We start from the raw sequence: 14,956 nt of genomic DNA, 5'->3' as shown, positions 1-14,956 counted from the left end.
CGTTTTTGTTTTTTTTTTTGCCCAAGCGTGTGTGTGTGTGTGTGTGTGTGTGTGTGTGTGTGTGTGTGTACGTTCTCACAAATCCCACATCAACATCCTGTGCCCACCCCCCGATTCCGCCATGTTAAAGACCCTGTGAGTAATTGCAATCGCCTGCATCCAGATGGTGAGCTGGGCAAAGCGAGTTTTCTCACGGAACCCAACGCGGTGGCCCTCGTCACACTGCAAATTCACACGGGATTTGTGTTAAAAAAAAACAAAAAAAACAAAACCTGAGTTGTCGCTTTGAATTGCTCGAAAACAGTCTAATCAACAATCAAATGTAGCAAACTGAGCTCATCAGAACACTCCAAAGCGCTCGCGACGCGATGCAGCAATCACAATATTGATCCTCACTTTGCCAGGATTGCCTCTCCCTCATTCTGCGCCACTTATCCCCAATTCGTCTCGAATTTGCCCCCTCCCCCCACGCCCACCTCGTCCCATTTGCCATCGCAAATGATATTCAGCGTGTGGGATTGGCGCGCGTGTTGGGAAAACATCAAGTAATCTGCCAAATTCGCTCAGCGACACGTCAGCCGTCAGGAGAGTGGGCGAGCATATGCTTTCAGAGCCGAGACCGCCAGCGAGCTCATGCTGCCATTTGCTCACATCTGCTCTGTCTGGTCCTCTCGCAGCCTCCCCCTTGCCCTTTATCCCTTCCCCCCCGACCCATCTATCCTCACCTAGCTAAACCCATTAGTCGGGACAGGCGCGTTGTTACATAAAGGGAGAACGCAGAGGGCGGGTGACGGCATTCACGCGCTCGTCTCCCCGGAGCATCTCTCCTTCCCTCCTCCACACGTGTCTAATCGCTTTATAAATACAGCGGACACTGGGAATCGGAACCGTTTGACCAACGTTTTCAGTTAAAACATCATAACATCTTAAAGTCAAATAAGAATCTAAGGCTAGTTGCTAATGCTAACCATCGTCTCCGCGGTCGGCTTGCACGATTTAATTCTGAATCACGGTTTTTAATTTTAACAGCCACTTCGTGCAATAGAAAGCAAACTTCCGTGGAGTACAAATGAATTGGAATTTAAAACTGCACTGTGGTGAATTTAAAAAAATATTTGTAATTAAAGTGACTCTCATAGAGTGTGCCCGCCTCTCACTAAACATACCAGCACGACCGTAAAAACCTGTAAATAACATGCACCTGTGTATGACACCCCCCTCAAAATCACCCTTTAAAGCATTTTTCATTTGTAACTTCACCAGGAATCCCGACAAGGGCCTTCAGTTCCTGATCTCGCGTGGCTTCATCCCGGACACGCCCATCGGCGTGGCCCACTTCCTGCTCCAGAGGAAGGGTCTGAGTCGGCAGATGATCGGCGAGTTCCTGGGCAACAGCAAGAAGCCCTTCAACAGGGACGTCCTCGAGTGAGTGGACGCCTTCGTATCAGCTCGCCTCCGTTGCCACGGGGATGTAAATCTCACCCGATCAAACGTTTGCATTTAAATGACCGTTTTTTTGGGTCGCTCGCTCATTTTCGCATCTCGGTAATGGCCGCTATGAGATGGTGATAAATCAATTCATTTCGAAGAGGACGGAAGATGCTCCTCCTTCGCAGTCTTTTGAGCAATTTGTCTTTTTTCGAGTACACTTTTAATATCGGCAAGGTCACAGATATGTTTTAATATCAGTCTAAGTGTACCCAATGTTGTGTCGGTTTGACCTCTAATGTGTCCCCTGCGGCATGCCGACGATGCTTCATTCCCCACACGTTTCCTTAAGCATAAACTACGCGCATTAAAACGTCGCAAAGTCAATTAAGCCAAATAGTGGTCATGGATTTGTCCCACGGGACGAGTTCCATTGACGGATGTTGATCCGTAAGATTCTTGTCTGGTTTCAGCCCTGCAGCCGTCCGCTCATTTTCGGCTCACAATACGCTTCCATCTGGCCCCGTGTTGCTTTTTATGCGTTGCTGCGCTGCCTGCCTGACTGCCGGCTTCGTAAAAACGTCCATTTTTCAGGCCCGACAGCTGCGCCCTGCCCTGCGAGGTTGTGTATGTTACCGACATGTTTGGGATGTGTGTGTGTGTGGGGGGGTGTCGCAGCTGGAGAGCATCCTGTCTGATGTTACGTAAAGCGGGAGGAAGTGACGGGAGTTGGCGCTGTCACGAGGAGTCTGTCGAGTCGGATCAGACATTAAAAAGCCACAATATTAGCTACACACTTTGTTCCAAAACATTTAAAACACATCGAGGGGGATTCAGACTAACGCTCCCAGGTTAGGTTAGCACTCGCTCGCCAGTACAGTCAGAACACGAATGGATTTAAAGCTTCACCAAAAGCGGAAAATCAACGTGGGTTTTGCTTTAGGCTGGAGGTTCAGGTCAGTCATATTAAACTAAAACGGAAAACTCTTCCGTAGGCTGACGAATCTACACTCCAATACATTTTCAAAAAATTGAAGTGAATTTGAGGCTTGTACAACATATGGTATAGATAATATATACACTGTAAAAGAATCAATTCATCAATTCAATCCTCAATATATACAGTATATATATTTGCAGATAACTACAACAAACAAAACATGACAATGTCTAAAAGAAAACAAAAATGCATACTTATGGCTGAATAAAGCGCAAGAAAAAAACCAAGCAAATGAGTTCTCAAGTCCATTAAAACTTGCAAACCTCATTTCACCTGAACCAATTTGTAGCCAGCTTCTTGTGAACTCATGTCACAAACTTTTTCCTTTTTTTTTAAATTTTTTAATTAAGGTAATTAAGATTGAGTTGTCAGGTGCGAGGAGGATTTTCCGCTCGGGGAGATTTCCACATGTTTGCTTGCCAGCTGCATCTTTATCCTCCTCCGTTCCTCCTCCTCGGCGTGCGAGTGTGCGGCGCGTTGAATTAGGGAGCCCTTATCTCCAGTCTGCATCCCCCGGGCTCATCGATCCCGTCGTGCTGACGCACACTTGATTACGTTTGGCTCACTCCGCGCCTCCTCTCATCCGACGCTACCTCCACAGCTGCGTGGTGGACGAGATGGATTTCTCCGGCATGGAGCTGGACGACGCGCTGAGGAAATTCCAGGCCCACATTCGTGTCCAGGGAGAAGCCCAGAAGGTGGAGCGTCTCATCGAGGCTTTCAGGTCATTTGAAATTGATGTGCGCACTGTTGCTAGGATATGAATGTCATTTCACAAGTATATTTGACCCAGACAGGTTTCACATGCGCTTATCAAGTAAATTTGGAAAGATGTCCAGAAATCCTTTTTCATTTTGAATTTTCAGTACTTATTTTTTTTCTTGTATGTTGTGAATTTACTACATTTTTGCAAAATGAAGAAAAAAAAACAGAAGATCCAATGTGAAACTCGCAACTGTGTGTTGGATCTTCCCTCTTGTTCCCATCACGGTTGCAAAATAAACATGAGTTGACGCCGTCTGGCATCTCTGGGCTGAACAGCCACCTGTCACAGTTGCCCGAGGTGCACGACAAGGAGGTAAACAAAAAGTGTGGCGAGGGACCTTGGCACCGGCAATGCCCGGGCATCTGCGTGTTAGAGCAGAGGCGTGAGAGCGGAACAAACCTGAGGGGGGGGTGGGAAGGATTTGAAAAGGGCACAAAAACAAAAGAGGGTTGAGGATTTATAAATAACCAATGTTGCATAACGTGCACCCAACCCCCTCCCCACTCTCTTCCCCTCCCTGCTGAGATCAGAAGAGCCTCTAAAAACAAACAGGGGGACATCGACTCCATCTCCCAAAAAATTGTGGCGGGCATGGGAAGTAGCAGCAGCTTCGCCGTTTGCTGCGTCAGTGGCCGAAATGAATGACCAAAATGGTGCGTGCCACTCCTGCATGCGCCGTGTATTTGCATAATGTCGCATACAACAAAAGGTTTAGTCACGCGGCGTCTCCAGCGGTATACTGGATACAGGAGTGCCTTAAGATAAGTCAAATTCCTTCTGTGGGCATGCTTGAAATTCAAAATTACTATCACACATCATCGTCCCCCACTAAAATGAATGGAACCACGATTAATCCGTTCCAACCTCCCCGAAAAACACCCAACAAAAAACGATTCCTAGGCACAGAAGCAGGGAGTAGTTCTAGTACCGAAATGACAAAAACCTGGACGCCTGCTAGCGAAGTAAGTGGAATCGGAATTGAATGCGACAAACTGAAAGGTCGACATCCGTACACGAGGCGCACCAGATTAAAAGGCACACTGTCGATTTTTGAGATAATCAAAGGATGGTAAGTGCGCCTTATGGTCCAAAAACTACAAAATCCTGAATTATTGTGCCACATTAAAATATATATATCCTGTATTTTAAAAAAAAAAATGCTGGCCTAGCTCTTGTATCTGTGTATTTGATGAATACCAGAACGAGCGAATAAATCCCACAGAGACTTTGCGCGGCTCAACAAGCCTGTAAAACGTCTCCACGCCCTTCGGTGTGCAACCTATGACTGCTCAAATTAACTATTACACGACGCACACATTTCATTCTCGACTCGCTGTCTGATTCCTCATACGCCGTTGTACTGTTGTATTATTTATCCTCGAGCCAGGAAATCTTCATACTGTATCCATTTGACTAAAATAATCCCTCTCCGCTGGGTGCACGCACATGAACAGTCTTTTAGACCGGGACTTCTTGATGACACACTATTGGCCGACTATATTTGGCGATGAGTTAGAATCTTGCGGTGCTCCGGTATGATATGCTCTTCGAGTGTGCACATACTTGACATAAAAACTTCGACGTGTTTAACTACCGCCGAGGACGCGGTGGAGCGCCGTGTGATGTATGATGTGTTCAACCCAATAGGACAAATATGCTTTAAAGCCACAGAGAGGAATATTTTAGCGTCAAATGAAAGCCATAAATCCATACTTGCTTTCATCTGCTTCCACGATATTCCGACACCATTTATCTTTTGAATGGTGTGAAACAATCCTTTTTTTATTTTTTTATTTTCCTTGTACCGCAATTTCGGAGCGAGTCGAGCATTCGCGCTCATTATGGAGCACGGTAATGGTGTGAATTCCATGCAATGCGTTCCTATTCAGGCTGCAGAGAAAAAAAAAGTCTTATTTTGTGTCATTGTCGTCGTCCTGTTTGTTGACTGCCGAGGCTATTTGTGTTGTGGCCAAAGCGTGCATTCGACATTCTAACGAATGCCGTCGGTCTCTATTCGTGCCTCTCTGCAGCCAGCGCTACTGTATGTGCAACCCCGACGTGGTGCAGCAGTTCCACAACCCCGACACCATCTTCATCCTGGCTTTCGCCATCATTCTGCTCAACACCGACATGTACAGTCCCAACATCAAGCCCGACCGCAAGATGCTGCTGGAGGACTTCATACGCAACCTCAGAGGTACGCGACACAAAGTGCCGATCAATCAGGCCCGCGGGAGTTCGATGTGCACCAACTTGAGTAAATTCATCCAGGCGGCGCGTGGTGATTAAATCAAGCCGGAAAAATCAATCCCGGCATTTTACGCAAATGAAAATATGCCGCGCCGTCCCAGCCGGTCTATTTGTCTTTGGAGTTTTTGTGTCATCTCTCCATCCACTACCCTTGTTATTAATCTCATTTTGGGCATGGATCCCCCACCCCCAAGCCCCAACATAGGTTGATTAATTGTCTTGAGTTTGGAGGCCGACATAATTTGAACCAATCATCCAAGGCTTCAACAGACCTAATCGGCTTTTTAAAACTTGATTCAGAGGTGAGCGAAGAGTACCGCAACATCTGGCAGCTTGACACGTGCCGCGCTCAGGTGTAAACCCTTCACTCGGCTATTAACCTCCACTGCCGTGACCCCTTGTCATCGTTAAATGGAGACAGCAGAGGGTGAACTAAGGACAGGTGAGGAAGGAGAGGAGTATTAGTCTGTTTTCTTGTATTTTTAATTTTTTTTACACATTTTTGTCCAAATAAAGAGCAAAAACAAACGTCAAGCGCAATTGTTGAACGCTTAAGCTCGTCTGCTGGCGTGGCCGCTTTCGAACACCTCATTGTCAGTCGTGAGTATGTGCAGAGAAAGACGGCGGATTACTTTTTGATTTATTTATTTTTTTTAAGATCGACCTGACTGTCCGCATGTGCCCAGCGGCTTCACCAGACCTGGTCACTTTAGAGTGCCTTATGGTTGCGCAGTGGAAAAGCTCAGCGAAAAGCCCCCATATTTATTTTCATTTTTTTTCAAGGACTTTAAAAATAGATGGTTGGAATTTGTTGTCTTCAAAGGAAATAAAATCTTGTTTAGTAATAATCATCTGACATTGATGTAAGGTTGCCACTAAGGTACATTGCGTGTGTGTCAACATTTGTCCCCCACTTTCTCAGGCGTGGACGACGGGGCGGACATCCCCCGTGACATGGTGGTGGGCATCTACGAGAGAATACAGATGAGAGAACTGCGCTCCAACGAGGACCACGTCACCTACGTCTCCAAGGTGGAGCAATCCATCGTTGGCATGAAAACGGTGAGGAGACACAAATCCCTCCTCCATGTCCCCCCCGTCTTGCTCTCTGCCTCATTTCTTGGACAACAACCGTCGAGCGGCGCCGTAGCCGAGTGCCTGACGACGATTTATCACAAGTGCCGGCACTCACGCGCTCTCCGTGCCCAGTCAGTCATCACTCAAGGCCTTATCACTATCACCTAGCTTAAGTAGTGTTAGCGGAGCGCATTTGTTATCCATTAGAAGGCAAATGAGTACCTCGAACTCGTTACGCAAGCGCCACTCGCCTCAGAATGCTTCCCGACCGTTTTGGGTGAGATGTTTTGAATGCTTCTAGAGCCTGAATAGATACCTGTACCTGTGCTGCTTTTGTGGTCGAGAACAGAAGCACGAATAGTGTGAGGATATGTAGTTAAGTGTTCTTAGTGTAGTGTTCCCCTTCCAATGCAGCAAGGTCGTCTTTTTTTTTCAGAGCCAAACATCACTTTAGCCATATCTTCTCGCCTAGCATGCTGAGGGCTTTCAAACTCAACAGCAGTACAACATTCTGAACTCTTCACCTCCTCTTATTCCCTTTCAACGACGACTCGGAGGAAAAAGTTACTCTCGCTCCCCTCCTGTCGACTTTCTCAATGACATTGAGACTGTGATTGCTGCCATCTTCCTCGCCCCACCGCCTGCTGCTGCGATTTGGCCTCGCACGCCCCCTCCCCTCCCGCAACTGTGTCAGTGATGGATGGGTAGCCAACGGATGACAGAGAGGGAGCGTAGTCAGAGTCCCCAAATGATGGATCGTTGAGACAGGAAGTGACTCCTCCTGCCCACAAGGAGCTGTCAGCTCCACAAAAGGCAGGAGGAAAAAAAAAAAAGTTTATTGTGGGCGGGCTACAAGTCCCTTTTGTTTGTTTTTAAACTTCAAATGGGAGTGACAAATAGATTCCTTGAAGCAAGCCTTTTTTGCATCTTATTAGGAGAGCGATGCGAGCGCGAGATGTAGAATAGGCACCGAGGAATACTTTAAAAAGTATGCTTTCATAAGTTTGGTGTTTAAAGCATGTGGAAGAATGATGTGGTCTCTCGACATCTGGAATTTACATGAATTGCAGATGGGCCCAAAACGTATAAATGGGAGTTCACTGCAATGGCTTTCTCCATCATGGAAGTTTGGCGGGTATGAATATTTTAAGACTTGATTAAAGCTCAGTCCTCGCTGCGTCTCAAATATTTGCCGCATGGTAAATACAACATTACTGTCTCTTTAGGACAAACTCCGGGCGGTCATATAAATTCATCATAACACTGTCGGGTTTCATGCTAATGATGTCATCACATGCCTCTTCTGACATGAGCCGAGATGTAAAAAAAAAAAAAAAAAAAAAAAAGAGGCGAGCAGGAAATGTGCACCATCCCCGCGGCGACAAGCAGAAGGTTGTGCAAATTATCCGCAGGGGTGCTGGCGGAAAAATGAAAAGCGGAAATGCCGGGCGTACATTCTGATCTAATCACAAATGAGAGCCGGTTGTGCTTGTGACAGCCCTTTTCCATTGCTTCCTTTTTATCCGAGGATATGATTGGAGCACACCGCAAAGGCAATTTTGTGCAGCCAAGCCTGTGTTGTGATAAACCTTTACGTGACCCCTTTTAATCGAGCACCGTGACGGGACCCACACGGCTCACAATCAACGCAGTCGGATTAGAGCAAGAAGAGGAAGCAAGGAAGACGCCGCCGCCGCCTCCTATCGTCTTTATGTATCTTCAAGTGGGCTGGTATGAACTTAAAATGGACGCCGGGAGCTGCGATGGTAAAATTACAAATAAAATACATTCACGAGTAAGCATTGCTCAGTTCACCAAAAATATTCTTAGTGTTCATTAGCAGACTAGTTCCACTTGATGTCAACATTTCTTCCATCCTGCCAAGTAGCAGAAATGAGGCAGTATCTTTTTTATTTATTTATTTTTTAACAGTTAAGTCTCCACTGTGGCGTGCGGGGATTGATTAGTTTTGCCTGAACGTGTCCGCAGGTGCTGTCGGTGCCTCACAGACGACTGGTGTGCTGCAGCCGTCTCTTCGAGGTGACGGACGTCAACAAGGCCCAGAAGCAGGCGGCGCACCAGCGCGAAGTGTTCCTCTTCAACGATCTCATTGTGGTAACTTTTAAAGACACGTCGAACTTTTCCACGCCTGGCGGATTCCGCCTGACAAATGACGGCTTCAACCTCCCTCCCCGCGTCGAGTGCGCGCATGAAAGCTTCTTATACTGTTGTGACACCTCTTTTTAATTTGGACATCTCTGCATGTGTTTCTTCTCATAAAGTAGAGCAGGAAAGATCTGCTCCCCCCGCAGAGCAGCTGGAAGGTGCGGCGGGAAAAAAATGTTTGATTCGGGCCACGGCGCAAATCAAAGACTTTGTGTCGGGCATAATTATTGTTCTCATTAGGAGTCACGTCGCGGGGTTATCGTCTCAAAGTCGTTCGGCAGCCGTCATTATGCAAAATGCTGATCTCACACAAAGGGGAGGACGAAAGTGGCGTGCTCATAATTAGCGGCTGCAAGAAAAAAAAAGGGTAAAAGGCACATTTCGTGCCGATCGTTTTCATGGCCAGTTAGCAGTGGGATGAATTCTCATGAGACGTTCCTTGCTCGTGTCCGAAAAGTGAGAGAAATGTCACCACAAAGTCGCAATGATTGCATTTCATCGGGGAACAAAGCTTTGGTTTGTTCTGAAAGTCAATTATTTTTCAAATTGACGCCAGGTAAATACATTTTATTCAAAGTTGTCAATGTAACGTGTCAAGTAAAATCGTTCTATTTGGACCACAAGAACAGACAAATACATTTTCTCTATTTTGAATACAATTCTTGAAAGTTTTTTTTTTTTGACCATCCATAGATATTAAAGCTTTGTCCAAAGAAGAAGAGTTCGGCGGCCTACACGTTCTGCAAAGCCCTGGGCCTTCTCGGCATGCAGTTCCACTTATTTGACAATGAATGTGAGTCACGGTATCTGCATTTGTTGAGCACACTGGAATTTGCTTTTAATTCGTAATTAATCCCCCCGCCCGGTCAGACTACCCTCACGGCATCACCATCCTGTCGCCGTTCGGCTCCGACAAGAAGCAGGTGCTCAACTTCTGCGCACAAAGCGCCGAGGAGCTTCTCAAATTTGTGGAGGACCTGAAGGAGTCCATTGCCGAGGTCTCGGAGATGGAGCAGATCCGCATCGAGTGTAAGATTTTATTTATTTCTTCAACCCAGAACTTCAATAAGGGGACGTTGAAGCCAAAACAACATTGCATAGTCAGCGTGATTGGCGGCGACGTGCAATTAGCATCAACTGTGGCGTTTAATTACCGCGATAAAGAGCCACGCCGTGAGCGGCGTGGGCGGTGCACGTCGACGCCCGTGCAATGCCGCCGCGATGATGCTGATGAGGATGGGGGCGGCGGTGCTTGTCTTATGCTCTCGTTGGCTCACTTCAGGGGAGCTGGAGAAGCAGCAGGGGTCCAAGACGCAGCCGATCAACAACGGCACGCAACTGGAGCTGCGGGGAAAACACGGTGACTCGGCAGGTAGGTAATATGAAGCTCGACTACGCCACCGATTTTAAAGGAGAAAAGAGCTTGTTAGCTTTGTGTGTTAGCATGACAAAACGGCGTAGACGTGCTAGCAAAATTCACTTTGATGTGGTAGCATGATAATTACTTTATAAATTACAAAACTGGAGAAGGCTATTTCTCTTAAGACTTTATTTTAAAACATGATGGAAAAAATTGCGGGTGAGTGTTGTTTTTTTGTTTTGTTTTTTTTAATATGTGTTGTTGTCTCGCGCAATGTGCTCTGCGATTTTTGTCATTTAAAATATGTGCCTTGGCTCAGTAAAGGTTGGGACCTACGCAACATGTTAGCGGCATTAATGTAACAATGTGGCTTCAGGAAACCAGGAGGCGGAGGACAGAAGTGGACAAAATGCCGTGGAGGTGAGTGCTTAACGACAAGGCCACGCCCCCTACGACAGGTAAGTGCTCAAGCTAGCGTAGTTAGGAGGAACCCGGATCGATACAAAATATATACACAGATGCATGAGCATCAAATTAAGAGGGACACCAATAAAAAAAAACCCACCACCAACAACAACAAATGCATTTGGATCCCCTATTTCCACTCATCCAAAGGCCTGGACAAGCATCTCGTGCAAACAGAAGCCATCTCGACTACATTATCCTGGAGGCTTTGTCGCTACAGGATGACCTTTTCCCATTCTGCTTCTCTGCGGCGGTGCGCCCCCCGGAGGCAGAGGACGCGCATGCAGCCTCAAGTTGACATTGAATATAACTCGGCCCTGTCTTCCTGGTGGCTTAATTAGATATTGAGCTTTTTTTTTTTTTTTTTGCGGGGGGGGCAATTGATTTCATTTGGGATTTCAAATGATTCTCATTGTGAGAGATTGTCCTCTCCGTCCTTCCACACAGGCCGCTGCGGTAAATGTCAGCGGGCCGGTGCGAAGGAAACGTTAGCTGTCACAGCGCATTTGTCCAGGAGAGGAGAGGAAGTGGGTTGCCGGCGGGTGGGGTTGTCGGGCCGTCGCCGCAGTGCACAGCGCAGCTCTTCGGTCTCCATCCTTTCATCCCGTCCGCAGTTGGAGGAAGTTGCCGTGCAAAGTCACCAAACAGCTGCTCGCCGATGCTGATGCGACGTGACGAGACGGACAATCAGCTCATGTTCGCAAAGTGGCGGGGAAAGAAAAAACGAGTACCTGATCGGTTCGCTGTCAGAATCCTCTCCAAGCAGCTTGTTGTCGGAAAGGAATCGCGGCTGTCCACAAAGGAGTCAACAAGCTTGTCAAAACCGATTTATAGAATAGTAGATGAAGACCTGAGCAGGAATAAATATCACAGGGGTCATTACCTTGAAGGATCAATAACTGCCGAGGAGCCGCCAAACGCAGTTGAGACCATTAACCCGCCCTGAAAAACTGAAATATTACCGGCATGAAAACCTGCCTGCGGATCCAATCTTGGACCTACCCTGGCTGATTGTGTAAAAGCCACTCCCAGTCATTTGCGCTGGAAGATGATCGGAACGCCGTCAAGGGATGACCTCACCCATCTTGGATCCGACGTTCCAAAATTGACGGAACACTCCCAGGAAGGTCTGCTTAAGGACTGGATGATTATCGTGTTCTTGTTCTGAATTATAAAGGTTCGAACCAATTACCGGTACGGGATTAGGACTTACTACTTTGTAGAATGCAAAATCCCAAACTGTTCCAACTCTGGTGATGAGAACTTTATCGGTTGGATGCTCTATCTTGAGGTGAAATTGCGCTGTGACACAAGAGAGGTTTGCCACCGCTGCAGTGCGCTCTTATGTCATGGATTGATCGACTTTGTCTTGACTGCAAAAAAAAAAAAAAAAATCATCTCCGAGACGAGCTGCACATCCAATATAAAAGAATAGTCTGAATCATGTGACTTGTGCATCGTGCCTCGTTGCTTGTTGGACGTCTTGTGTGCTTCCCCCCCTCCTCTTCTACCAACCGCACATGTTCTGGTTCCCTCCACTCAATATCCCTCCCCCGAGTATCCTCGTGTCCGCTGTCCCCTCCCGCATAGCGCCACACAGTGGTTTGGAAGGGCGATGCAGGTGCCCTCAGTGTCCCCTTTGGAACCACCGGGCTCACTCACTCCCCCACCCCTCACGCACAACTCCCATCAGTGTTGCCAGCATCCACGGAGGACCGCACCAAGCCCACCCCCCCCCACGTGTGTGCGTGTGTGTGTTCTGACTTCACCACCACCTTCACCCTCCCCCCTCAAAAAAAAAAAAAGAATAAAGAGGGCTTGACGGATCGTAGCGGAGGAACCAGCTTGATAACATTTGATGCTGTTCTCTTGGCTGTTTTCTAAACTAGGTGTCAATTCACAACAGGCTTCAGACGTACCAGCTCAGCAGCAGTCCCGAGAACGCGGGTCTTCTTAACCACGGGGGGGAGCTGCTCTTCCACCCGGGGCTCGCCGCCTCGCCCCAACACCTGAGCACCCCGGCCCAGCGGCCACGCCCCCAACCCGCCGCCAGCGTGGCCGACCTGCGGCCCGAGGCGCTCATCCAGTGTCAGCAGATCGTCAAGGTCATCATGCTGGACAACGGCGGCCACGCCCGCATGGAGGCATTCCTCAGCCACGCGCCCCCCGACCCCCGCCCGCACTCGCTCCCCCACTTCCACCCGCACCACTACTACCAGCACTACCAGCTGAGCCAGTCGGCCACGTCCACGCCGCTGCGCTCGCCCGACGCCTCGCAATGCGGCGGCGGCGGCAGCGACGGCCACCAACCCCCTCTCCCGCCGCCGCCGCCGCCGTACAACCACCCGCACCAATACATCCCCCCCGACCCCCGCCTCAGTCTACATCGGACCCCTAGCGGCTCTCGGAGCATGGTGTAAATAGATTTCATGTCATTCACCCCACTCACGCCATTTAACAGTACAAATGTACATACAGATGAAAGATATCATCGGAAGAATACCGAAAATACTTCTATAATTATATTTAGCAAAATATGCTTAGATTTGAAAAAGAAAAACCAAGCAACGTCATGTGTAGATGACATGTGACTTGATTTTCAAAACACCTTTTTAACTGGAGCTCAAATTGTGGATGGACAAAGAGCGGAAATATCCTCACCTGCGACTGTTGTGCCAAAAAAAAAAAAAGTGACATTTGCAAAGCCAAACATTTATTCATGATGGATGGATGGACACGGCTGCCACGCTGGCTGCTACTTTGGGGTTTTTTTTTTCGCTTCTCCAGGAAATGGACTGCTTATATTCACCAGACTTTCAAAAGTGAGACGCACTGTGGCCGCCAAGTTTCTCTTGTAGGGGGACGATGACACTTCTTCGCTTTTTCAGGCAATCTCGAATTTCCCCGTTTATTTTCTTTTTTCTAAGCCTTTGTGCGTGTTTTGCCACTCACTTTCCGCGTGTTTTGTCTTCTCATATCTCCTGCTTATCTTTGTAGCCTGACATTTATCCCCAAAAAGCAAGAAAAACAAAATGGATCATCAACAGCCCCTCACGCTAGAGCTAGAAAATGCTGATGATAATAAGCAGGGTGTTATCTGATCTCTTTTCCTCGAGCGCCGATTGTAAATATCACATCCTAAAGATGTCGGAAAGGACAAGCAGCCTTTTAATAATCACATGACCCTCACTCTGAAACGGGTCATTCGATGCCCCGCTCCTCATCTTTTATGCATTAAAACAAAAATGCCCCAAGTGAGCTTGAGCTCCCAGACCCGACCAGTCAGCTGTCAGCCACCAGGCAGATTTTTTTTTTTTTTTTTTTTAACTCTGGGCGCCTGTTTTATTCACCGGTAACATCACATTGACTTAAAAGTGGGGGAAAAAAGAGAATGAGAAAAAAAAAAAGAAATGAGCAAATCCTGCTTAATGCATCGGCACAATATCAGCGTTATTGCAGCTCTTTGTGCTATTTCGAGAGATTTTCGCATCGCATCAACACGCCAAGGTACCATAAAATAGCAAGAATGAGCACTTTGGTTGATTTATTTTCATTGGTTTGAAAAACATAACGTTAAAAAGCGTTTGTTCCTCTTTCATTTGTTTTGCATGTTGGCCCCATGTGCATGATTGAAACAAGTGTGTGAGTGGTAATGTCAGGTTCTTTTTTTCTCCCCCCGCCGCCCCTCCTTAACTGTCTCGTTTCCTTGGGAGATGCTTTATGTCCGTGTGTGCGTGTACGGGACGTTACCATGGCAACCAATGTAGCATTTAAGGAGTCCCGCGAGTGGCTGACTTTCACCTACGACAGGACACCGACCAAAGGGCTCTCCCATATATACAAGTGCACTGCTTCATGAATGACGTAATGACACCATGTTAGGGAATTTACATTTAATTAATTTAAAAAAAAAAAGTTAACGATAAGGGAGTGTGAGAGAAATGAGCCATCACTTCCCGCGGGTGAATTCTTCTCTTGAACTGTCTTTGCAGTATATCAACATGCTATTAAACATCATTCAAGTCCGTCTGTGTTTGCTATGCTCGATTCTTGGAGGGGTTTATTTTGATTTAATTTTTTTTCAAGAGTATGAATATTTATCTGTCGCCATTTTATGTCAGTGTTCAATTACAGTGCATTCAGGTTCAAGTATTAAGATACATAACAGCGAGTTGGAGTGTTCAAATAGTACAGGACACTTCATGATAGCACACCGGAGAAATCGAACAATAATTTTCTGTCCTGATTTTTATTTTAGGTTTTTTTTTTTTTTTTTTTTTTTTTTTTTTTTTTTTTTTTTAATTGTATTACCACACATTCAGCACACCAAAAACACAATTTGCTGACAACATATTTACGGGCGTCTAACATTGTAAATGTGGCGTCCATTGCTTTTTTGTCCGTTTATGTCGTCAAAAACACCAAGTATGGCCTACATTGTTAT

The 14,956-nt window shown here is 46.9% G+C and overlaps 1 protein-coding gene across 5 annotated transcripts in view; it reads left to right on the top strand.

Annotated features, from left to right (window-relative positions):
* The window catches only part of iqsec3a (IQ motif and Sec7 domain ArfGEF 3a), a 36,068-nt gene that overhangs the window by 20,696 nt on the left and 416 nt on the right, over nt 1-14,956 (top strand). For 2 of the 5 annotated variants that reach the window (XM_019883148.1, XM_019883152.1), the window contains exons 5-14: nt 1,264-1,425; nt 3,030-3,152; nt 5,225-5,391; nt 6,367-6,506; nt 8,511-8,636; nt 9,381-9,480; nt 9,558-9,716; nt 9,970-10,059; nt 10,424-10,467; nt 12,402-14,537. In XM_019883148.1, the coding sequence (XP_019738707.1) occupies nt 1,264-1,425; nt 3,030-3,152; nt 5,225-5,391; nt 6,367-6,506; nt 8,511-8,636; nt 9,381-9,480; nt 9,558-9,716; nt 9,970-10,059; nt 10,424-10,467; nt 12,402-12,932 (1,642 nt within the window). In that variant the 3' untranslated portion in view covers nt 12,933-14,537. Of the gene's footprint in view, nt 1-1,263; nt 1,426-3,029; nt 3,153-5,224; nt 5,392-6,366; nt 6,507-8,510; nt 8,637-9,380; nt 9,481-9,557; nt 9,717-9,969; nt 10,060-10,423; nt 10,506-12,401; nt 14,538-14,956 lie in introns of those variants that run through there. The other 3 variants (XM_019883149.1, XM_019883150.1, XM_019883151.1) reach the window with 3 other exon arrangements.

This window comes from Hippocampus comes, unplaced genomic scaffold (genome assembly GCF_001891065.2).
Source record: "Hippocampus comes isolate QL1 unplaced genomic scaffold, H_comes_QL1_v1.1 scaffold38, whole genome shotgun sequence".
Taxonomy (NCBI): Eukaryota; Metazoa; Chordata; class Actinopteri; order Syngnathiformes; family Syngnathidae; genus Hippocampus; species Hippocampus comes.
Note: the sequence above shows the minus strand (reverse complement) of the source record. Positions and strands in the feature narration are given on the sequence as shown.